This window comes from Excalfactoria chinensis, chromosome 13, assembly GCF_039878825.1.
Source record: "Excalfactoria chinensis isolate bCotChi1 chromosome 13, bCotChi1.hap2, whole genome shotgun sequence".
NCBI classification, from domain to species: domain Eukaryota; kingdom Metazoa; phylum Chordata; class Aves; order Galliformes; family Phasianidae; genus Excalfactoria; species Excalfactoria chinensis.
In genome coordinates this window covers 15,167,677-15,192,196 of record NC_092837.1, presented here as the reverse complement: position 1 = coordinate 15,192,196, position 24,520 = coordinate 15,167,677, and the positions used below count along the sequence as shown (strand labels likewise).

Below are 24,520 nucleotides of genomic sequence, written 5' to 3'. Positions count from 1 at the left end.
ATTTGTGATAATAAAGGGACAAAGGGAATTAAAAGTCTAAGCAGAATATCTCACAGTTTCCTCAGAAAAAGGCCTATGCCAAGGAACTTTAACTACAGATCTTTTACTTCTCATTGGCCCCAAGAGTGGTTCTACTTCGATTGCCTCCTTATTCTTTGTGTTGTGAGCAGGATGAGGCATGTTCTGAAAATCACATGTACTTGATGGTAGGGTGAGCTTGTCTTGGAACAGAACATAATGACCCTGTGTATAACTTATAAACTGAGATGGAGTCTTCTACAAGTTGATAGTGATTGTACATGGAGGTCAGTATTTAATCACAGACAGGAAAATTAGGCTAGATGATAGGAGGAAATACTAACTTTGAGCACAGTGAGGCACTGGCACAGGTGCTGTTTTCTGTGTGAGATATATTCCAACAAAGACCATCGTGTGGGATATTAAGAATGAATGAAGAAATCTTCTTGCAAGCGAACATGGTACTTGGGCTACTGGTAGGAGCTGGTGTGAAGAGAAAATGTCAGTCAAGGATGGAATGAAGAATCTTTGCAAATCATGGCAGAGATTGCGTTTCCATGAAAGTAAGAGAAGACTCACAAGTACTCACCAGTTTAAATAACTAAGATTCTCCTTCCAAAGCGTGAGACACACAGAGGAGCTCTCTGCTATCTTTTTGATCAGGAGAACAAAGAAGAAGAGGAAGAATCCGGTAGTCAGCAGCTAGAAGCGAATGACAGAAGAAAAATAAATGCGGGGATATTAAAAAATGCTGAGAGATTGCAGAGTGTGTTGTGCGGTCCCGGCGGTTCTCCTGGCAAAGGCAGCGGCGGCGCTCTGTGGAGCCGTGCGTGCAGTGCCGGCCGGCGGCTGCGGGCGCCGCTGTTCACCACGGAGGAGAGGAAGGAGCGGAGCGCTGCAGGCAGCCCCGCCCGCTGCGGCCCGGCTCGATCTCTCGATCGCTGTGTCGGCGTCCGTGTGGGCTGTGAGCGGCCCCGCGGTGCGGAGCGGTGCTGCAGAGAGGAGGAGGGACGGAGGGAGAGGTCAGCTGCGGCCGCGAAAATAGAGCCGGAGAAGAAGACGAGACACAAGTGGAGAAAGAAGTCGGAGGCGGAGCGGCGCGGAAGCGGCGAGTGTGAGGTGCCGGCGGGGCCGTGCGGGAGATGTGCGCGGCCAGAGAAGGGCGCTGGGGCCGGAGGCAGCGGGCGCTGCTGTGCTGCGTGTTGGTGGCGGCGTGGGAGGCGGCGTGGGGGCAGCTGCGCTACTCGGTGCCCGAGGAGCTGCCCAAGGGCTCGTTCGTGGGCGACGTGGCCAAGGACCTGGCGCTGGAGCTGGCGGCGCTCGGCAACCGCGGCGCCCGAGTGGTGTCCCAAGGCAGGACGCAGTATTTCGCTCTGCATGCGAACAGCGGCCACCTGGTGACGGCCGAGAGGATAGACAGGGAGCAGCTGTGCGAGACTGTACAGCAGTGCGTGCTGCGCTGTGAGCTGATCGTGGAGAGCGAGATGAAGGTTTACGCAATCGAAGTGGAAATCACGGATATTAATGACAACGCGCCCACGTTCGAAGAATCACAAAGAGAGCTGAGAATTAGTGAGATGAGATCTGTAGGATCGCGTTTTTTTCTAACGGAGGCTCTCGACCCGGATTTAGGTGTGAATTCCCTACAGAGCTACTCGTTGAGCGGCGACGAGCACTTCTCGCTGTCCGTGCAGACAGGAGCCGACGGCGAGAAGCGTCCCGAGCTGGTGCTGGCCAAGGCGCTGGACCGGGAGGAGGCGGCGTTTCACGAGCTGCTGCTCAGGGCGAGCGACGGCGGCGATCCGGCTCGGACGGGCACGGCGCGCATCCGCGTGTCTGTGCTGGACGCCAACGACAACGCGCCCGCGTTCAGCCAGGCGGTGTACACGGTGCGAGTGCCCGAGGACGTGCCCGTGGGCTCCACGCTGCTCAGCGTCACCGCCACCGACCCCGACGACGGAACCAACGGAGACGTGAAATACTCCCTGGGAAAAGTAACAAACGTAGCAACGAAATTCTTTCACCTGGAACCAGACACGGGAGCGATAAGACTGATGAGGAACCTGGACTTCGAGGAAGGGGAGTCCTATGAACTCAACGTGCAAGCACGGGATGGAGGAGACCTTTCCGACACGGCGAAGGTGTCGATCTCGGTGACGGACGTGAACGACAACGCGCCCGAGATTTCGGTGCGGTCGTCGCTGAGCGAGATCTCGGAGGACGCGTTGCCGGGGACGGTGGTGGCCCTGCTGCACGTGCAGGACCGCGACTCGGGCGCCAACGGGGAGGTGCGGTGCAGCCTGGGCGAGGGCGTCCCGTTCCGTCTGGAGCGGGCGCTGGACGACTACTACAGCGTGGTGACGGCGCGGGAGCTGGACCGCGAGCGGGCGTCGGAGTACAACGTGACGGTGCGGGCGGCGGACGGCGGGTCGCCGGCGCTGCGGAGCGGCGCGGTGCTGGCGCTGCGGGTGCTGGACGTGAACGACAACGCGCCGGTGTTCGCGGAGGCGCGCTACAGCGCCCGGCTGCCCGAGAACAACGCGGAGGGCGCGCTGGTGCTGACGGTGCGCGCGTGGGACGCGGACTGGGGGCAGAACGCGCGCGTGCGCTACCGGCTGCGGGAGGGGCGGCTGCGGGGCGCGCCGCTCTCGTCCTACGTGTCGGTGCAGGCGGAGACGGGCGCGCTGTACGCGCTGCGCTCGTTCGACTACGAGGAGGTGCGCGAGGTGGAGCTGTGGGTGCGGGCGGAGGACGGCGGCGCGCCGCCGCTCAGCAGCAACGTGTCGGTGCGGCTGCTGATCGCGGACGAGAACGACAACGCGCCGCAGGTGCTGTACCCGCCGGCGGCGCCGCCCGCTTCGAGTTCGGGCTCGGGCTCGTGGGAGTCGGGCGCGTGGGGCTGGTCGGGCGTGGAGCTGGCGCCGCGCTCGGCGGAGCCCGGCGCGCTGGTGGCCAAGGTGGTGGCGGTGGACGCGGACGCGGGGCAGAACGCGTGGCTGTCGTACGAGCTGGCCAAGGCGACGGAGCCGGGGCTGTTCCGCGTGGGGCTGCACAGCGGCGAGGTGCGCACGGCTCGCTCGCCGCTGGCCCGCGACGCGGCGCGCCACAGCCTGGTGGTGGTGGTGAAGGACCGCGGGCGGCCGGCGCTGTCGGCCACGGCCACGCTGACGGTGGTGCTGGCCGAGAGCGTGGCCGAGCTGCTGTCGGAGCTGGGCAGCGCGGCGGCGCCGGCCGAGCCCGCGGGCAGCCTGACGCGCTGGCTGGTGCTGGCCGTGGCGGCCGTGTCCTGCCTCTTCCTCGCCTTCCTGCTGCTGCTGCTGGCGCTGCGCCTGCGCCGCTGGCGCCTCTCTCGGCTGCCGCCTCCGCCTTCGGCCGCCGGCGTGTTGCGCGGCGTGCCGGCCTCGCACTTCGTGGGCATCGACGGCGTCCGCGCCTTCCTGCGCTCCTACTCGCACGACGTGTCGCTCACGGCCGACTCGCGCAAGAGCCAGCTGCGCTGCGCGGGCGGCAGCTGCTGCGACACGCTCCCGGCCCGGCCGCCGCCCGACGAGGCCGCTCCGCTGCGCGGGGAAGACGCAGCCGCCCACCGCGCCTCGGAGACCGACGCCCTCACGGTGAGTGCTGCGACCGCGGCGGATCCCGACTCCCTCTCTCCCCGCTCGCCTCTCTCTCTCGGCCTTGACTCTCACTAATACAGTATTTCCCTTTTCTCTCTTCTCTCGTCATTCACATAGATGTTTGGTTTTCATGCCCGTATTCATATTGTTGTGCTCTCTGCCGGGCAGTTTTTCAGTCGGGATGTGGAGATATTCGTGTCATGAGATGTTATGTTGTTGTCATTTCAATCTTTACTCTAATGTTTCCAGCTGTCAGGAAAAGGACTTGGATGTGGTTCATTTTTTTTTCAACAGTTTCTGAATTAAGTGCTCTTGATAGAAGGTGAAATGTGGCTTCATGTTGAATGTTTGGTTGGTGTAAGGAGAGGTTGTGAATGCACAGCGTGGATGGTGAGTGGCTGTGTTTGAATGTGAACAGGTTGTTCAGCAGTGATACTGTGTTGACAACGTCTTGCATAGTAATGGTAGCCATCTTATGACAAAATTTCTCTTTGTGTGTAGAATGATAGTGCATATCTCTATTGGCTTATGCATCTTGAGTGAAACCTCTCATTTATCTAGTTGTGACATGGTAGTGTAGAGTTTCTTCATAGCTGTAATTCTGTTTATAGGCCTTATTCCAAGCACTGCTGTGTTCCACATTTCCCTTTTTCTGGACAGAGAATATCCATCTGGAAATGATAAGATTGTATTGCAGCGACTCCTGACCTTCGTTGAGCAAGTCTCAGCACATGAGGGCAGAATGTCTTGTGTGTGATAAAACTGAGACTGAATTCCTTATGGTTTGGGTTGTTAGTGTTAGGCTTGTCTGGTCAATTGAGGTTGGACTAAATGACCTTGAAGGTCTTTTTGTGTCTGAGCAATTCTGTGATCCTGTGATTGTGTGGTTTCCTGAAATAATTAGAAGAGGTTCCTTTATTAACTCTATTTCTTTTGAAGCTTCATATTGATTGGAGATGATCCGGTGTGTTGGTAATGTCCTGAAAAGCAATGATTTTTTCCTAAAATGAAATCCTCTACTATGTAGTTCAGAGGAGCAGTTTAGATCCTCACCTACAGCTTAAAAACTGCATTAAATTCCAGATGTTGTGGGACTGAACTTTAGTTCCCACAGAGACGTCCATTATTCCTTATTGCCACATTTCTCTTTGAATGCTTCCATGCTCTGCTTTACTGATGATAGCATCTGCTGCCCTTGTGTCCATGTACATATGTTACATTTGAATAAATAGCAAAAATGGTGTTGTATTTTTCCATTTTTTAATTGATTATAGTAATGTGTTATGTGTTCGTGAGCCTTGTTCACATCAGTACTGGTTGGGTGTTTAATGAGAGTCAGTACTGATGTGGAATGGCAGAGATCTGCAGGTAACTCTTGGCTCTCTTCCTTTTTTATTTCTCTGCTCTAAGCATAAGCCTTAAAAGACTGGACTGTCCATTAGAATTGTGGTAACAAAGGAGTCATTTCCATACTTTGAATGCATAGATATCAACCATTTATGGTCTGGTTCGACTAATTCTATGACTTGTGGGGAAGGGAAACCAGAGACTCACACCATGGGACAGGGGAAAGGGGAAAGGGTAGAGTGATGGGCCTAAAAGAAAACAGCAGCAGTTATCTGAGTAGAAACAAACTAATTTACTAAATAAGATATCAGAACACATGATAACACACTGTAATACAATATAGTACAATATAATTAGAATTAAAGCTTCTAAAACAGATAAAATGAGAAAGTGTCCAAAAACCAAAGGCCTTACTCTGAGGTAATCGAGTATGGTAATAAGCTGGGGCAATATGACACCCACAAAAGAGATGAGCTGGAAGGTGGAGTGAAAGGGGAGTCTCGTGATCTGCGAATGACTTTTATCTTTCCCTCAGAGCAGAAATTGTAATAGAAGAGCAAACAGTGCTCTGGCAGATGCCGTTCTTCACTTCTGGGATGGGTACCTGGAACTGGAGCATTAACTGTTTAACTCCCGGTGTGGTAGGTGATGTGGACTACCAATAACAAAAGAATCACAAAATCATGACAGCAGAGCTGCCAATGTTAAGACTTGGATATATTTCTGTTTCAAAACAGTGTCAGTGAATGAAATGCTTTTGCCGTTGTCTGATACACAGTAGCAACGGGGACGCTGTCCATGGTGCTGAAAAGGTCAGCGCTATCAGTGCAGTGCGTGGGAGCCTGGCTTAGATTTTAGGAAACTGCTGGATTGAGGAGGATTTGTCTGGGCCTCTTGAAAGCAAACCTTCTTGTCTGGATTTCCTTTCACATCTGATGCCAATGCCTGCAACTACTTCTGCTGTGATCCTGGTTTCTTTGTCCTGGGAGGCAGCATTGGTACCCCCAGAATCATGAATGTGACAAAAACTGCATATGTAGAGCAGGCCTGAGCAGTGAAAGTGATAGAGTGCCTCTAGAAGCACTCAGTTCTGTGATGCTGAAGGCAAAGAAGTGCAGAAGAGTGGTGTGGGGAAAGATGTCCCCTGCAAACAGTGATCCAGGACCATACCAGGTTCCATATAGTGCTATCATATTATACCAGCATGTGCACCTGGGTGCGTGTCTTTGATGGGACAAGGTTTCCTTCACACCAGTGAATGGTTAAGTACCTGGTTTGAAATTTAAGTGAAATGAAAGCAAGCCCAGTGTTTTCAACTGTTCCAATCTGCAAGTGTGCAAACATACTAGAGGGAACTGATGGGTGCAGACTGCCCAGAGAAAGAATGGCAGGAATTTTTTCCCTGTTACTTTTGTGTAGATGCTCACTTGTTCATGTCTTAGTTTTCCAAAGGCCAGAGGTTATTCTTCTTGCAGTGTAGACACAGAGATCACAGGCAGTGCAAGAGCAGCGTGTCTGCCCTTGAAATAGGAAGACTGATGGCTCAGCACTGTGTTTGCCTGTACCGTGCTTTGGTTAGTCACCTTGTGTCAAAGGTAGTGCCTCTTTCACTGAACCCTTTTCTTTCAGTGTCACGTTGATCAGAAATGACAATCTTTTTTATACAAGCCTTCAACCAGCACCACTGGACATAAAATCATGATGCACGAAAATGAAACTTGAATTTTCATTGACTTCCAAGTGCTCACTTTAACACAGAGATGTGTCAATGAAACTACACAATGCAATAGTACCCCTCCCATAGACTTGCTGTTTCTTTATAATTAGAATCAGAAGTATTTGAAATGACTGAGCTGCTGGTTTGCAGGAAGGAGTTTTGGAGAATACAGCCATGCTCTTCCTACACGTTGTTCAATCCAGTGGTAGCAGAAGATCATCAGTCATTGAATACACCAATCACCTCTGAAACACTTGCAGAATGCTGACTACATATTACAAACTGATGTGGAGTGGCTATGGTCAATCACACCAGCTATGAGGAGGGCTGAGAAGAGCTGCTGGCTCCTGCAACCTTTCGGGAGGAATCGTTTGGTTTGGGAACTCAACTTTCTGTTGTTCTCTGCTGCATATAAGGCACATGAAATCCCTTTCCAGAATGAGATGGAGAAAGTGTGATGATTTCCTACAATCAGTTGACATGGAAATAACAGAAATCACAAACATATGCAGCGCTGAGATATTAAAGACATTTGGAAAACTGAAGACCATTACATTCATCAGCAACTTCAAGAAGAATATGTGGACATCCTAAACGAGATCGTCCTTCTATAAAAACAAGATAAGACTCAGAAATGTTATGAGATCTAATAAACCAAAAAGATTTTCCTTGCTCTGAGTGGGAAATCACGGACTGAAAAGCAACTAGATGTCGTCTGTATAGAATGAGCACCTGGAAGAAATACTCTGTCTTCTCAATCGAGACTATAACAAAAAGAGGAAAACAAATGCCGTGAATATTACGTGTCTGCTGATGGAGCGCAGCGTGCGGCCGTTGTGCGGTCCCAGCGGTAACACCGGCAGAGACAGCAGCGGTGCTCGGTGGAGCCGTGCGTGCAGTGCCGGGCGGAGGCTGCGGGCGCCGCTGTTCACCACGGAGGAGAGGAAGGAGCGGAGCGCTGCAGGCAGCCCCGCCCGCTGCGGCCCGGCTCGCTCTCTCGCTCGCTGTGTCGGTGTCCGTGTGGACTGTGAGCGGCCCCGCGGTGCGGAGCGGTGCTGCAGAGAGGAGGAGGGACGGAGGGAGAGGTCAGCAGCGGCCGCGAATACGGAGCAGGAGAAGAAGACTAGAGAGAAGTGGAGAAAGGAGTCGGAGGCGGAGCGGCGCGGAAGCGGCGAGTGTGAGGTGCCGGCGGGGCCGTGCGGGAGATGTGCGCGGCCAGAGAAGGGCGCTGGGGCCGGAGGCAGCGGGCGCTGCTGTGCTGCGTGTTGGTGGCGGCGTGGGAGGCGGCGTGGGGGCAGCTGCGCTACTCGGTGCCCGAGGAGCTGCCCAAGGGCTCGTTCGTGGGCGACGTGGCCAAGGACCTGGCGCTGGAGCTGGCGGCGCTCGGCAACCGCGGCGCCCGAGTGGTGTCCCAAGGCAGGACGCAGTATTTCGCTCTGCATGCGAACAGCGGCCACCTGGTGACGGCCGAGAGGATAGACAGGGAGCAGCTGTGCCGGCTGCAGGAGAAATGCGTGCTGCGCTGTGAGCTGATCGTGGAGGGCGAGATGAAGGTTTATGCCATCGAAGTGGAAATCACGGACATTAACGACAATACGCCCAGCTTTCGAGACGGAGAAACTGAACTGAGAATAAACGAGATGACAGTCCTGGGATCGACGTTTATCCTGAGTAAAGCTCAGGACCCAGACGTGGGCAAGAATTCCCTGCAGAGCTACACGCTGAGTGGCGACGAGCACTTCTCGCTGTCCGTGCAGACAGGAGCCGACGGCGAGAAGCGTCCCGAGCTGGTGCTGGCCAAGGCGCTGGACCGGGAGGAGGCGGCGTTTCACGAGCTGCTGCTGAGGGCGAGCGACGGCGGCGATCCTGCGCGGACGGGCACGGCGCGTATCCGCGTGGCTGTGCTGGACGCCAACGACAACGCGCCCGCGTTCAGCCAGGCGGTGTATACGGTGCGAGTGCCCGAGGACGTGCCCGTGGGCTCCACGCTGCTCAGCGTCACCGCCACCGACCCCGACGATGAAGTCAATGGTGAAGTGAAGTTCTCGCTTAAGGTACCCACAGAAGCGGCATCCGAAATCTTCTATGTGGAGCCCGATAGTGGAGCGATAAGCCTAGTGAAGAACCTAGATTATGAGGCAGAAGACACTCACGCATTCGAGGTGCAGGCACATGACGGTGGTGGTCGTTTCGACATTGCAAAAGTGTCGATCTCGGTGACGGACGTGAACGACAACGCGCCCGAGATTTCGGTGCGGTCGTCGCTGAGCGAGATCTCGGAGGACGCGTTGCCGGGGACGGTGGTGGCCCTGCTGCACGTGCAGGACCGCGACTCGGGCGCCAACGGGGAGGTGCGGTGCAGCCTGGGCGAGGGCGTCCCGTTCCGTCTGGAGCGGGCGCTGGACGACTACTACAGCGTGGTGACGGCGCGGGAGCTGGACCGCGAGCGGGCGTCGGAGTACAACGTGACGGTGCGGGCGGCGGACGGCGGGTCGCCGGCGCTGCGGAGCGGCGCGGTGCTGGCGCTGCGGGTGCTGGACGTGAACGACAACGCGCCGGTGTTCGCGGAGGCGCGCTACAGCGCCCGGCTGCCCGAGAACAACGCGGAGGGCGCGCTGGTGCTGACGGTGCGCGCGTGGGACGCGGACTGGGGGCAGAACGCGCGCGTGCGCTACCGGCTGCGGGAGGGGCGGCTGCGGGGCGCGCCGCTCTCGTCCTACGTGTCGGTGCAGGCGGAGACGGGCGCGCTGTACGCGCTGCGCTCGTTCGACTACGAGGAGGTGCGCGAGGTGGAGCTGTGGGTGCGGGCGGAGGACGGCGGCGCGCCGCCGCTCAGCAGCAACGTGTCGGTGCGGCTGCTGATCGCGGACGAGAACGACAACGCGCCGCAGGTGCTGTACCCGCCGGCGGCGCCGCCCGCTTCGAGTTCGGGCTCGGGCTCGTGGGAGTCGGGCGCGTGGGGCTGGTCGGGCGTGGAGCTGGCGCCGCGCTCGGCGGAGCCCGGCGCGCTGGTGGCCAAGGTGGTGGCGGTGGACGCGGACGCGGGGCAGAACGCGTGGCTGTCGTACGAGCTGGCCAAGGCGACGGAGCCGGGGCTGTTCCGCGTGGGGCTGCACAGCGGCGAGGTGCGCACGGCTCGCTCGCCGCTGGCCCGCGACGCGGCGCGCCACAGCCTGGTGGTGGTGGTGAAGGACCGCGGGCGGCCGGCGCTGTCGGCCACGGCCACGCTGACGGTGGTGCTGGCCGAGAGCGTGGCCGAGCTGCTGTCGGAGCTGGGCAGCGCGGCGGCGCCGGCCGAGCCCGCGGGCAGCCTGACGCGCTGGCTGGTGCTGGCCGTGGCGGCCGTGTCCTGCCTCTTCCTCGCCTTCCTGCTGCTGCTGCTGGCGCTGCGCCTGCGCCGCTGGCGCCTCTCTCGGCTGCCGCCTCCGCCTTCGGCCGCCGGCGTGTTGCGCGGCGTGCCGGCCTCGCACTTCGTGGGCATCGACGGCGTCCGCGCCTTCCTGCGCTCCTACTCGCACGACGTGTCGCTCACGGCCGACTCGCGCAAGAGCCAGCTGCGCTGCGCGGGCGGCAGCTGCTGCGACACGCTCCCGGCCCGGCCGCCGCCCGACGAGGCCGCTCCGCTGCGCGGGGAAGACGCAGCCGCCCACCGCGCCTCGGAGACCGACGCCCTCACGGTGAGTGCTGCGACCGCGGCGGGTCCCGACTCCCTCCCTCCCCACTCGACTTTCGCTCGCGGCTTTGAGTCTCCGTGGTATCGCGTTTCCCCTTTCCTGTCATATCGTCATTTGCTCTTAAGTTTGTTGTCAACGCCCCTAATTTGTACAGTGTTGTTGCGCTCTCTGCTGGGCAGAGTAAGGGATGGTGCGGTTCTGCAGTGGGTATCGAGATGTTATCGCACACTGTGGACTGCTGGCACTTTGGCTGATGCCTTACAGTTCGTTCTGTATCCTTATCCTTTCACGTCTGTAGCATCGAGTTTTGTGTTCCGTTTATCGCATGAAAATGCATGATATTGCTGTGTTAAGGACACACGTGTGTGTATTTCTCTGATCGCGCCTCCTCTCTTAGCCCTTCTCTCCGTCCTTCTCTCTTCCCTCTTTGCTCTTTCTCCTCTCAGTGCAGATAAAGGAGTTTGCTTTATCTCTATTTACCAGTACAGACCATAAGAATCTGGTTCTTTTTGATGTCCACTAAAGTCTGGAAGATCTCTTAAGATTGTAGGATTGCCTCTTAATGATTCTGTGTACAATGTAGCTGCTTCCCCTTTATTCTCTTCATTACGTTACTGCTGATGCATCAGGATGTGTTGAGCAAGGAAATGTCTTTCTATCCTTCCATGCTTTGATCTTTGTGCAAGAGTTCAAGAAACAGACCGGGCAGCTGGTCCTTTGGTGACCTCTGTCTGTTATGAAGGTGTAATTCAATTGTCTTCAATCGCTACAGCTGTGTTTGTGAATGAGCTCGGTGTGATGTGTGTGAAAGGCTTGTGGAGGAAAAAGAGAATGTGGCTTACTGATTCCTAGTCTTCTATCTGTAACCTATGAAAATGGGGCTGGGGGCATCTTCACTAACTGTGGTAACAGCTGTTTCACCTTTAAGGGCTGTATTATCAGAAAGGAAGTTCTCTTGTAATTGTAGGACAAGGTGAGCAGTTTGCATACCTATCTGGTCTATTTTCAGCTGTGAATACTGCTACGTGCTTATGTTTCTAAGGAGGTAGCACTGAATGAAGTGCTCTTGCAGTGATGTATGGCCAGAAGTTGGATAGTTGCTGGCATTGAACTTAGAGAATGGATTGGATGATATAGTTGGGGCTGGGCAATGGTTTGATTTCATACTTCAATGTTGACCTACAAAGGGTGGAGCTGGATGTGTCTCTGCTAACAAACACATGTTAAAGCAGCAGCCATGTTGCAAGTTCACCAGTGTCATTTATTTCTTGGAGTCCTTGCTTGTATACATGACTGATGGCTGAAGAGTTATAGGGCATTTGAAAGAGTTTGTTGTGGTTAATTTTTGATGTATGAAAGATAGGTGTTAACCTTCAATTTATCATAGCTGTAAGATCAGATTTTCCTTTTTGTTTTGTCCAGACTTCCTTGGCTACCTCTGGTTATGGTCTATATTTTGAGCTCTGGGTGGTTCCTCCTGTGCCTTTGCTGTCTACTAGCAATCTTTATTATGCCTATATGTACCTAGTGACATAATCTGCAAATGAAACTGATTCCTTCACATATGTTGGATTAAGGATGTTCATTGTTTGTTGTCAAGGTCTAAAGATGGTCCTCGGTGTGGCTGATAATCCTTCAGAACCTGGAAGATCTGTTGTAACTGAAGGCCTTGGCGAGGACTTCTATAGGAATACATACCTTGAATGTTTACAGCTATCAAAACAGACTTTGAAATACTTTGATATACTTTGATACTCTTCAATGTTCATGCTGGGTGATGATGTGGCCAAAAGATATCTGTGGTCAAAAATGTGTCCATTATATCAATTCTGTGAATGCAGAGTAATGAGGGTGTGCATCTGGCTTTGAATCTGAAAACATGTGGGTCTACAGGAGGATTGTTTGAATAATGGTTGGATTTGATCTGAACAAAGGCCTGCGCTGTTCAGACTGTTATCTTCCTCTCTCTGACCTGAAGGAAATGCTAATAAGTTATTGCTGTTGAAAACTGCTTGTAGAAGGATGTTTTCAATGGGTAGGATGCCCTAAAATCCCATCATGGAATCTCATTTATTTCACTGTCTCTCCATGAAACACTGTGACACAGAGCTTTCCTATGGTCAGTATTAAGGTTCCAGGTCTCTTTTTTCCCCCAGGTTGATTGTGTTTTGTATCTCCCATTTCTGGACTGTGCTTTTGCATTTTGAACTGCTTGTGTCATTTTGCTCCATATCCTTATCCATATCCTTCATGAGGCCTCAAGAACATGAAGGTAGAATTTTATGTTCAGAAAATGAAGCAGAAATTCAAACCAAATCCCTCATGTTTTCTCATGTAGTTTATCTTGAGAAATCATCCCATATTAAGTCTGTTATGTTCTCACTTTGGTATTCATCAGAGATGAGCAGGACACGTACTAGTGAAATTGATGAGAGACTTTGATTTGTTAAGATGATGTCCCTTGTTATGTAGTGCAGAGAAAGACTTTCGGACCTTGCTTGCAGCTGTAGACCTTGATAACTTCCAGGTGCTCTGGAGGTGAATTTTGGTGCACACCATGAAGACTGCAGTGCTCTCCTGTGTTGAGTTTCAAGTGTCTGAATTAAAACCATGTTTGTGGGATGATGATGCAAGGGTTGTTTCCTTGGTTTAAAAATCATCGTTTAGGATGAATGTAAGCCAGTATTTGAAATGAATGGGGAGATGCTTGTGTTGCTGCCTGCTTTGGGCAGCTCTTCTACTAGGCTCTTGGGTGAGCATCATCGTGACTGCTCTGTAAAGAAGGATTGCTCTGCAGTTTCCTGGTGAGAGCTGTGGTGGAATAAGCTTGTGAAGGAGAAACTGAGTCCTGCAAGTTGCTTCCTTATAAGGTATGGATGAGGAAATGAAGTATTGCTAGAACCTGTGAATGAGCCCCATGGTCACTGATGGAGTCGTCTTTCAGGGCAGTCAGAGAGCTCGGAAAATCCACTGTGTTTGTAGTTCCCAAGCTCACTGTCTGTCTAAAGCTTGCACTAATTCATATGGCCTTATAGTATCCGTGGTCATTAACCCAAGCTTTGTTGGTTTACAGAGAGTCTTCCATTCTGTACTTTCATTTGATCTCTTTTGAGAGGAGATGCTATTGCAGAAATAGGTACTGAGGAAGATTATATATATCTATATTCATAAATGTTGCCCTCAAGGGAGTTTTATGCTTTCTGTTTTCAGAACGCCCCACTCCTTGAATGCACTGTGATATCATGGTGTGAATTCTGAGTCGCAGTTCTGGTGTCACTGATAAACATTCCTCTCTAGAGTTGCTCCACTTCAAAGCCTTTCTGAGCTCCCACCTTGTCCCTTTTTAGTCATCTTCTGACCTATGAGCCACCAGCTGTGCTTGGAAAGCTGGCTGATGTGTTGCATATGCTTCAGGCATCATCGTAGGTTCATCACAATTGCTTCTCTTTACAATTCTCAAAGCAGCATGATGGTAATGGAAGTGTCGCAGGGACTGCAGGCATGTGGGTGTATTTTCATTGTTCCTACATCAACTTCCTTACCTTTCTCACTAAGAGAAGCAGTTTTGAGGAGCAGGTGGAGCAGGGCTGTGTTCAGCCTCTTACAGCAGGGAGCTCTGCTGGTCTTCCTGACTTGTAGAAGTGGGAACTTGCACTGATACTGGCTGTCATAGTGAAGCTTGCTGTGTTCTCCCAAGATGTCAGCCACTCTGAGATATGACGTGGAAGAGGAGCTCCTCAAAAACAGTGGTGTTCAAGGAGGATCAGATGCTTGCTTCCTACCACAGCTTTTCTTTGGAAGCACTTTGTTACCTTTGCTGGTTATAGCTCGTAGGAATATAAGAGCTGGGGGAAGACAATCCGCAGCACTCGCAGAAGCTCCGGGAAGACGTCGGATAATTCCTGTGCAGTGTTTCTGTTCTTACCTGTGCTCACCTGTGCTCTGATGCTCAGCGTCTGCCCACAGTAACGCGTTCCCCCGCCACTCCACTTCCACGGCAGGACCGAGCTGTCCGCTTCGGTGCCCGGGGAGGAACAGCGCTGCCGCCTGGCGGGCAACTGCCGTCGGCACGGGGAGCTGAGCCTCGGACGGCTGCGGTATCACCGCGGGGCCTCCGGGTGCCGCTGTTGGCCGCCAACGCCGCCGCTTCCCGTCCCCGCCGGCTGCTTTCTCGCCCAGCGCTGCTCACAACGGGCAGCAGAGACGCAGCGGCAGAGTCACAGTCCGGATCGCAGCGTTCAGTCTGCATCAGAGCTCGGGACGGACGATTCCTGTCTGGAATCGCTGCGGGAGGAGGAAGGAGAGCGGCGAACGCAGCTCTCAATGGCGGGCGGGCAGCGGCGGAGCCGCTGGAGAGGGGCAGAGGGGCTGCTGCCCGCTTTGCTGCTGTGCTGCTGCTGCTGCCGGGCGGCGCCGGAGCGGCTCCGCTACGCGATCCCCGAAGAGCTGGGCAGGGGCTCGCTGGTGGGGCCGCTGGCGCGGGACCTGGGGCTGAGCCCGGCCGAACTGCCGGCGCGTCAGCTGCGGCTCAGCTCGGAAAAACGCTACTTCGCCGTGAACGAGGAGAACGGGAACCTTTACGTGAACGAGAGGCTGGACCGGGAGGAGCTGTGCGGCAAGTCGGCGTCCTGTGCTGTCAGCTTCGAGGCGGTGGTGCAGAATCCGCTCAACGTCTTCCACGTCGAAGTGGCCATCCACGACGTTAACGACAACGCTCCGCGCTTCATGCGAGACAGCATCCAGATGGAGATCAACGAGTTCACTCCTGCCGGTGCCCGCTTTGCCTTAGGGGTCGCCGAAGATCCAGACGTGGGCTCGAACTCTCTGCAGGGCTATGAGCTGGAGGACAATGCGTACTTTGCGCTGGAGGTGAAGCAGAGTCAGGACGGCAGCAAGTTCGCGGAGCTGGTGCTGCGCCACGCTCTGGACCGGGAGCGCGAGCAAAGCCTGCGCCTGGTGCTGACGGCACTGGACGGCGGTGATCCTCCCCGCAGCGGCACCGCCCAGCTCCTCATCAACGTCACCGACGCCAATGACAACGCTCCCGTGTTCGCGCAGGAGCGGTACCGGGTGAGCCTGCGCGAGGACGCGCCGCCGGGCTCCGTGGTGCTGCACGTCTCGGCTTCCGACCGTGACGAAGGCACCAATGCCCGCATCACGTACGGCTTCGGAGAAATGCCGACCAAGGTGTTGCAGAAGTTCGCGGTGAACTCCAAGAACGGGACGGTGACACTGCGGGAAGCGCTGGATTTCGAAGACACGAGGGACTACACTGTGCTGGTGGAGGCGCGGGACGGGGGTGGGCTGGTGACTCACTGCAAGGTGGAGCTGGAGGTGTTGGACGTGAACGACAACGCGCCCGAGGTGACGTTGACGTCGGTGTCGAGCCCGGTGCCCGAGGACGCGCCGCCCGGCACCGTCGTAGCGCTGCTGAAAGTGCGGGACCGGGACTCCGGGGAGAACGGGCAGGTGCGGTGCGAGCTGTCGGGAAAGGCGCCGCTGCAGATCGTGGCATCGTCAGGCGGCTCCTACAAAGTGGTGACGGCGGGCGAGCTGGACCGGGAGCGGGCGTCCGAACACCGGGTGACGGTGATCGCCACGGACCGGGGCAGCCCGGCGCTGTCGAGCCGCGCGGATCTGGTGCTGGAGGTGTCGGACGTGAACGACAACGCGCCGGTGTTCGAGGAGGCCGCCTACAGCGCCTACGTGCCCGAGAACAACGCGGCGGCAGAGCCGGTGCTGCGCGTGAGCGCGCGGGACGCGGACGCGGGCGCCAACGGGCGCGTGAGTTACGCGCTGGCGGGCGGCGGCGCGGACGCGGCGTTCGTGTCGGTGCGGGCGGAGACGGGCGAGCTGTACGCGCAGCGCTCGTTCGACTACGAGCGGTGCCGCGAGTTCGCCGTGGAGGTGCGGGCGCGGGACGGAGGGACGCCGGCGCGCAGCGCCACGGCGACGGTGCGCGTCTTCGTGCTGGACCGCAACGACAACGCGCCGCGGGTGCTGTGGCCGGCGGCGGGCGGGGCGGAGGGCGGCGGAGCGGGCGCGGGCGCGGGGCCGTTCGAGGTGGTGCCGCGCTCGGCCGAGGCCGGCTACCTGGTGGCCAAGGTGGTGGCGGTGGACGCGGACGCGGGGCGCAACGCGTGGCTGTCGTACGAGCTGCTGCAGGCGCCGGAGCCGGCGCTGTTCCGCGTGGGGCTGCACAGCGGCGAGGTGCGCACGACGCGGGCCGTGTCGGAGCGGGACGCGGCCAAGCAGCGGCTGGTGGCCGTGGTGAAGGACCACGGGCAGCCGGCGCTGTCGGCCACGGCCACGCTGCACGTGGTGCTGGCCGAGAGCGTGCAGGACGCGCTGCCGGAGCTGAGCGAGAAGAACGCCGAGTCTGAATTGGCTTCTGATCTAAACCTCATTCTCGTGGTAGCTCTCGCTTTGGTGTCCTTGCTATTCGTGTTCACGGTCATTTTAGTCGTGTTCTTTAAATGCCGACGGCCCAGGAGCCCCCCCATCTTTCTAACTTCCGATAAGGAACTCTACTCCAGCCTGGGCCCCAAAGCGCCCTTCAACTACTGCAGCAGCACGCTGCCCCTGCCTTATGCCTACGAGGTGTGCCTGGCCTCCGAGTCGGGCCAGAAGGACTTCACGTTTCTCAAACCAGGGGCAGCAGCGCACTCTGACCTTCTTTTGGCGGGGGAAGCCGGTGCAGGTGGTCACTCCGAGAAGGACCCTCCCGACCCTGACAGCTCGGTGCAGGTGAGCTGCTCCCCCGTGCCCCTCTGTGTGGGTTTCTGTGGTTTCTCTCCTTCCCCACTCAAGCTGTCTTACTGTGTGTGTGAGTTTCTGTGAGTTGAGATACTGGGGTGGGGTACTGGGGTGGAGTGATGGCACAAGGGTCCTGGGGTCTAATTGGGATTCCCAGTGTAGGGGGGGGACTGTCGTTTTCAGTGCCACATTTTAGTGCTCCTTTTCCTTCAAATGGTGCTTTCAGGAGCTCCAAGGATATCCCTGTTGATAGCCTGGTGTCCTGTCATAGTGGTGTAGATGTAATGTCTACAGGTCAGACAGAATGTGGGAGTTGGAAGCGTTGCATCTTCAGTGCCGTTCTTGAGTAGGGACATAACTTGGTTGTACTCAGCTGATTACTGGTGGGACAAGGCACTAAACACTCTGAATTTAGCCGTTTCTCCTCATAGGAGAAACTCCCTATAAAATGTGCTGTGCGTGTTAGATCAATTTCTCAGTAAGAACTTGGACTGGAGAGTATTAGGAAAGAGGCAGTGGCTGGAGGTAAAAATAGAAGATTCTGAGCTTATTTCAGAGTTAATAAGTGAAGCGGCTGAAGGCTATTTCAAGGTTTAGCCTCAAAACGGCTGTGGATTTTCTTCTTTTTGGATTATACGTAAGAAGGAAAGGTAATTGCAATTTGACCATACTGTAATAGCTTGTGAAACAAGAGCTCTGCTTTTAGCACTGTGAGCCTGCAGACGTGTCCAGTTAGAGGCGCTCCGGAGCACGGAGAGGCAAAACCCCTTCGGGCTCCCGTGCGCGATGCAGCTGCGGTGGGTAAAGCAGGACGTTTTCCTTGGGAATCGTAATGAATTCTGCTCCAGAATTCAATTCTTTTAAGATAATGATGACTAACATTGGAATTTATTGACTTGAGGCGCGTACTTTTGTCGCGTTCTGTGGGCTGGCGATAAGGATGTGCTGGCAGCGATACAATGACAATGATTCTTGGCAATGACTTGCTCGGTAGGAAACCCTGAGCCGAGCTGTTTGATGCTGTTGACGCTGCATACATTCCGTGCTCCTGGCTGCACCTCGGCTGTTAATAGGAGTGTGCGGGGTATAAACGCGTACCCAGAGGCGATAACCCCGCCGGGTGTCGCGCTTCCCACGTTGGTGAGGGCGATTTGCAGCCCCGCTCGTTAAGCCGCGGCTCTTCGTAATGAATTATTCGGTATCCGTGCAGTTTCCACTCATGAACGGGTGTGGGCGCTAATTTCGAGTCTGATCGTTCGTCGTTATCAGCTGTGGGAGGAGCTGACGCGTCCCGATTTTCACATGTCTCTTGGCGCTCCCGTTTCAAACTCCTTTTATCGTTTTCTCATTCCACAGAGAAAACGTAGCAGTTTCACGGGTGACAGCGTTCCAAAACTGCCATAGTTTGATTCCATTTGCGCGTTCCAAGAGTCAGAAAAAGCCTCTGTACAGGGAGGTGGTGTGATGACAGCAGGCAGAGAGCTCGGGAAGGGGGTTCCCGGAGCCGGCAGCCGGGGGGCTCCGCATGGGACAGGGAAGGGCTGTTCCGAGTGCCGGCTCGGGGAGGGAGGTGACTGTGTCCGGGGGGACCAGGCGGCGAGCTGGGAGGTGGCGAAGAGGGAAGGAGTGCACAACTCTGAGTGCTACGAGTTGTCCCTCTGGGACAGTGGTGGCGATGGGGAGAGGGGCCGGGGCGATGCTCCTGGGATTGTCACTTTGTCGACGACGCTGCTTTGCTGGCATCCAGCGATGGGCCGTCGGGACGCTGTGGGACAGTAAGAAAGGAGCGGATTGCTGGAATGACCGAGATCCGCAGGGTCCCGAGGGCTAGCACTCTACACACACACCTCGTCCCGCCCCTTCCACCGCCCCCTCTCTCTGCTGCCCGTCTCCAACGAGATACTCTTCTCTCGGGTGACACTTCCATGTTTCCAATCGCCCCTTTTAGTCTCTTCCTCTCCGTTAACTCGCACCACCGAACGTAGGGACGGGACGAGCGCTCACTGAGCCGGGCGTCCCGAGGGAGAGGGCGGGCAGCAGTTCCCGGAGCCCTGCGCTCCGTGCAGTTATTGGCCGGGACTCTATGTGCCGCTGTCGGCCAATGCTGGAGCGGGAGATCTGGCGGCCCGGCCCCGCTCAGAGCCGGGATGAGGCACTGAGAGACTAAGAGAGCCGGGCAGTGAGTCAGAGCCGTGCCGCCGAGCGATGCCCGTCTCCCCGCCGCACGCCGCTTCCCGGAGCGCTGGGCAGCGGCATGAAGGGGCCAGCTGAGGATTTCTAGGGGGAAGAGGCGGAGAGCGATGAAAGGCGTCGCTGCGAGGAGCCGCGGGGTGACGCCGGGGCAGGTACTGAGCCTCTGCCTCCTGCTCGCCGCTTCCTCCGGGGCTTCCGCCGCCATTCGCTATGCCATCCCCGAGGAGGCGCGGAGAGGATCGGCCGTGGGCAACGTGGCAGCCGACCTGGCGCTGGACCCGGCGCGACTGTCGGGGCGGCGACCGCGGGTGGTGTCCGGCGGTAGCAAGAAGTACTTCGCGGTGGATCCGGCGAGCGGTTCGCTGCTGGTGAGCGAGCGGATAGACCGCGAAGAGCTGTGCGGAGCGCTCTCCCCCTGCACCCTCAGCTTTGAGATCGTGCTGGAGAAACCTCTGGAGCTGTACAGCGGCGCCGTGGAGATCCAGGACATCAATGACAACGACCCGGTTTTTCCCAGCGGCCAGGCGAGGCTGGAAATCAGCGAGTCGGTGGCGGCCGGGACGCGCTTCCCGCTAGAGAGCGCGCAAGATCCCGATGTGGGAATTAACTCTTTGCAGACCTATCAGCTCAGCGCCAACCCGCACTTCGTGCTGGACGTACAGACGAGGGTGGACGGCAGCAAGCATGCGGAACTGGTGCTAGAGAAGGAACTGGACAGGGAGGAACAACGAGAGGTGCACTTGGTCTTGACGGCGCTGGATGGAGGCAGCCCGCCACGGTCGGCCCACATGCAGATCCACATTGACGTGGTGGATTCCAATGATAACGCCCCAGTCTTCAACCAGTCCACCTATAAGGCGAGTGTGAGGGAGAACACACCCAGTGGCACCCTGGTCACCAAGGTCAGTGCCTATGACCTGGATGATGGGCCCAATGGAGACATCGTCTACTCCTTCAGCAGCCACACGCCAGCCAAGGTACGAGAGCTCTTTGCTCTGGACTCGGACACAGGGGAGCTGAGGGTCAAAGGCCAGCTGGACTACGAGGAAACAAAGCTGTATGAGATTTACTTACAGGCTAAAGATAAGGGTGCCGTTCCTGGTGTTGCCAACTGCAAAGTGCTGGTTGAAGTCGTGGATGTGAATGATAATGCTCCAGAGGTGACGGTGACTTCGGTGTACAGCCCTGTGCCTGAGGATGCAGCCCCGGGGACTGTTGTAGCTCTGCTGAGTGTAACAGACTTGGACTCTCGAGACAACGGTCTGGTGAACTGTTTTATTCCCCCTGGGATCCCATTCACGCTCAGTTCCTCCCTCAAAAATTACTACACATTGAAAACTAAAGCAGCTCTGGACCGGGAAGAAGCATCAGAGTACAACATCACTGTCACAGCCAGGGACTCAGGTTCGCCGCCCTTGTCTGCAGTAAAGCACATCCTGGTGCAGGTGTCAGACGTCAACGACAATGCACCCAAGTCTTCCCAGGACTCCTATGATGTGTACGTGCTGGAGAACAACGTGCCAGGCATCTCTATTCTTAACGTGAGCGCCACAGACCCGGACCTGGGGCGCAACGGCCATCTCTCCTATTCCCTCCTGCAGGGTGACACCACCGTGGGTCACCTCTTCTCCATCAACCGGGAGAGTGGTGCCCTCCATCTGCTGACCTCCCTGGACCACGAGGACCGGATGGAGTTCAGCATGATGGTGCAGGTTCAGGATGGCGGCTCTCCGCCTCTTGCCACCAACCTGTCGGTCAATGTGTTTGTCACTGACCTTAATGACAATGCCCCCACTGTGCTGTACCCCCTCCCCAACTCCACATCCTCCTATACCGACGTGGTGGCACCAGGCACTCCTGCGGGTCACGTGGTCACCAAGGTGGTGGCGGTGGACGCGGATGCGGGATACAACGCCTGGATCTCCTACACCCTGTTGCAGGCCACCGACCCCACTCTCTTCTCAGTCGGGCTGCACAGTGGGGAGGTCATCACAGCCCGCCAGCTCCGGGAGGACGAGGCTCCACAGCACACCTTGGTCATCCTGCTGAAGGACCATGGGGAGCCCGCGCTGTCAGCCAGTGCCACCGTCTCCATCTCTGTAGCCGAGAGGGTCAAGGAGGCACTCACCGACCTCACTGATGTGACACCCCCACATGACCCCAAGAGGCACATGACTTTCTATCTCATCTTGGCTGTCATTTTGGTCTCGGCCGCTTTCTTCATCACCATAGTGTCGGTGGGCATCTTCAAGTGCTACAAGTGGAGGCAGTCAAAGGAGCTGTTCAACAGCTCCAGGAGCACCCTGTACAGGACACCAGGGCCCTTCCACCACGTTGATGCCGTGCGGGGTGGTTTCACACCACCCAACTTCTACCATCAGGTCTATCTCACCACGGACTCTCGGCAGAGTGATCTCCTGTGTAAAAAACCCATCACTTCCAGCCCCCTGGGGAGCCGCCAGAACACCATGAGGAGTGGTGAGCCAGGACTGTACCACCAAATGGTGGGCACCGCCAGCCGGCTCCCCACACCTGCTGAGGTAACGTAGCCCTTCCTTGGCATGTCCCAGCGCCAAGCTGATCCGTGGCTTCTTTGTGCCATATGCCTATGGCAGCAGGTTGAGGTTGGGGGAAATATCCAGTTGTGCCATGTTGTTTAAGAGCAGTTGGTTTCTTCGAAGTCAAACGAGCCATCCCATGCGCTGATGACATTTGCACTGTGGTGAGCAGGGTCGGGTTAGTCTGTTTACTCCCAGTAGTGAACTTGTGTCTTTTGGATGCAGTTTTGGGTACGCCTTGCATGGCTTAGCCAGCGGAGGCTGAGGTCAGCTGGCAACCACTTACAAATCCTCAGTAGGAACTCTGTTGCTTGTGGGGTTTCCTTCCCTTTGCAAAACAAGAAGCGAGTGCTTGCAGGTGCAGGTTGGGGCTGTGATTCCTCTGCAATGTGTCCCAGTATGGGACAGGTGAGGTGGGCTGGGAGCCATTGGCTGCTGGTGGGGCACCAGCGCATCGCGTCCTACCGTAGCACACGTAGCTGAAGGGCAGTTCTGGTCCTGGCCTGTGGCTGTAGAACCGTCTCTTCTCTCCTTGTCTCGCTTGGTGTTTGATTCCTGATGGCTCCGGTTTTCTTCCCTTTTAAGTTCTGCGAGGATGCTCATCTCAGGGCAGTTTGGTGGGGTCACAGACTGTCACTGCTGCTCTCAGGGTTCCTCTGTGCTGAGTGCCGGATGCTGAGCCCACCACCCATGTCTTCCATTACCACCCCTATCACAAACCCTACAAGGTTTGTAATATGCTGTCTCATGGTGCTGTCTAACATCCTGGCTGAAAAAACTGCAGGCAGGAAAATGTTTGCGCATGCCAGCCTGCTCCTGTGCTCCATCCCTGCTGGGAATTGTGCAGCATAATTTGCAAGCTTTCAATTACAGGAACACTGCAGGGTGAGGCTGGGTGGTGGATCCAGCAGAAGGGGGTGATCTGGTGGGTTTCCAAGGTGCTTGGTGCTGGTATTGTGTCCCCTCTGAGAGAGGTGTGAATGGGATCGGCTGGTTGCTTGGGGCGGATGGGAGTGTGATGCAATGGAAGCCGTGCACAGGCACAGGGCTCTATGTGCAGCTTCTCACTGCAGCTGAATCACAGGCAGAAGCAGAAACCTCCCAGAGCTATTTTATGCCATTTCTTCTTTTTTTTTTCCTCCTGTCTCGCATCGCTTCTCATACTCAGCATTTCTCATCTGCAGCAGGCAGGAACGGCTGTGGCAGCTGCTGGAGCAAGTGTTTCTCTGCCTTTGTGCAGGTTGTGTTACAGCTGGGGACAGAAATGTCCCCCCAGAGAAAGCTGGCAGGAAACCTTGTTGAGGGGGGGCAGGGGGAGATGGACAGTGAGTAGTTTGAGGCTGGGGGTGGGAGGTGATGGTAGCAGGCAGGTAGTGTGCCTGAGCTCTCCATGTCCTTCCTCAGCCCCCAGGGCTGTGTGGAACCAGCAGCGCGTGGTGAATTTTCGGTCTTTGTGGTGAAAGGGCTCAGTGCTGCAGACTGTGTCAAGCCCACAGAGGCTTTACATCTGCAGGGCAGCAGCCAGCCCCAGCCTGATGCAGGGGGGATGGTGCTGCTGATGGTCACTGCCCAGCTGCGTGATAGCTTTGTTTGTGCAGGTCATGTCTCGTGCCATCCCGGGTCCCTGCCCTGTTGTGACTACTCTGTGCCCCCATCGCAGACCCTGGCAGATCCCCCATGCCAGATGCTTGCTGCTTGCTCCCACCACCTGAACATCTATAAGCAAATTGTCTCGTAAGGGAGGGCTTCACCGGACCCGTTCCTGTGGGAGCAGGGCACCGTGTGATACTGTCTGTCCCCTTGTGATTCTGCTGCCATATATCGCAGAGTCCGGGTCACGACGAGTGGCACCGTCGGGAGCCCCCAGGGCACAGTAAGACCCTCCGGGCTGCAGCCGGGGAATCCACGCGTCCAGAGTTTTCCTGGCCTGGCCCTTTAAGAGGGCCTCCCCCCCCAACTCGGAGCGGGCAGTAGGCGGGACGTGGGCGGAGCTCTGCACCAATCACGAGCCGGGAAAGCGCAGTCTCTGATTGATTGGCAGCAGAGCGGTGCCGCCCGTGGCACTGGAAATGGGCCGGGAGGGGCTGAGGGGGGGACGGGGGCAGGGACCGAGGCCGAGGCGAGACGTGCCTTCTTTGACGGCGGCAGTTCCGGGCACTGCCTCCATTCTCTCCCACGTCCCTGTGGTCCACGGGGTGCCCGGACGGAGGGGACCGACAAGGCCGAAGCTTGCCCGCCCCCCTCCCTAACCCCCCCCCCAAACCAGGGCCTGGGAACACATAGGGAGGTCTGTGTGCCCCGAGTGCACCCCCCAGCAGAGGCTGAGGCTGCTGCAAAGCTGTGCCTGCTGCAACGTGTGCATCTCCTGGGCATCCTGCCCTGTGTAATGCCTGATGCTGTGGTCCTGTTCTGACCTGTGGGTTCATGGCTGGCACACCCCTGGGTGCTGCTGAGCTTCACCTGTGCCAGGTGGGGGTGGCCATGGCAAACAGTTGGCTGCTGGCTTTGGTGGTCTAGGAAGCCTCCCCAAGGCACCCGTGGGGTTGGCAGCTCTTATTGTGGGCCTTCCAGGCTGGTGGCAGCCCCACGGGGTTGGTCCCGGGGTGCGGGCATCAGATGGGCACAGCATTAACTAAGGGA

At 56.5% G+C, this 24,520-nt stretch overlaps 1 protein-coding gene across 1 annotated transcript in view; it reads left to right on the top strand.

Moving 5' to 3' along the window:
• The first annotated feature begins 743 nt into the window (after positions 1–743).
• Positions 744–24,520, top strand: part of LOC140258376 (uncharacterized) — a 46,901-nt gene continuing 23,124 nt past the window's right edge. The window contains exons 1-6 of the mRNA XM_072348584.1: positions 744–3,632; positions 7,423–7,726; positions 7,882–10,453; positions 14,375–17,120; positions 18,797–19,110; positions 19,390–21,862. Of these exons, the coding sequence (XP_072204685.1) occupies positions 1,161–3,632; positions 7,423–7,726; positions 7,882–10,453; positions 14,375–17,120; positions 18,797–19,110; positions 19,390–21,862 (10,881 nt within the window). The 5' untranslated portion in view covers positions 744–1,160. The remainder of the gene's footprint in view (positions 3,633–7,422; positions 7,727–7,881; positions 10,454–14,374; positions 17,121–18,796; positions 19,111–19,389; positions 21,863–24,520) is intronic.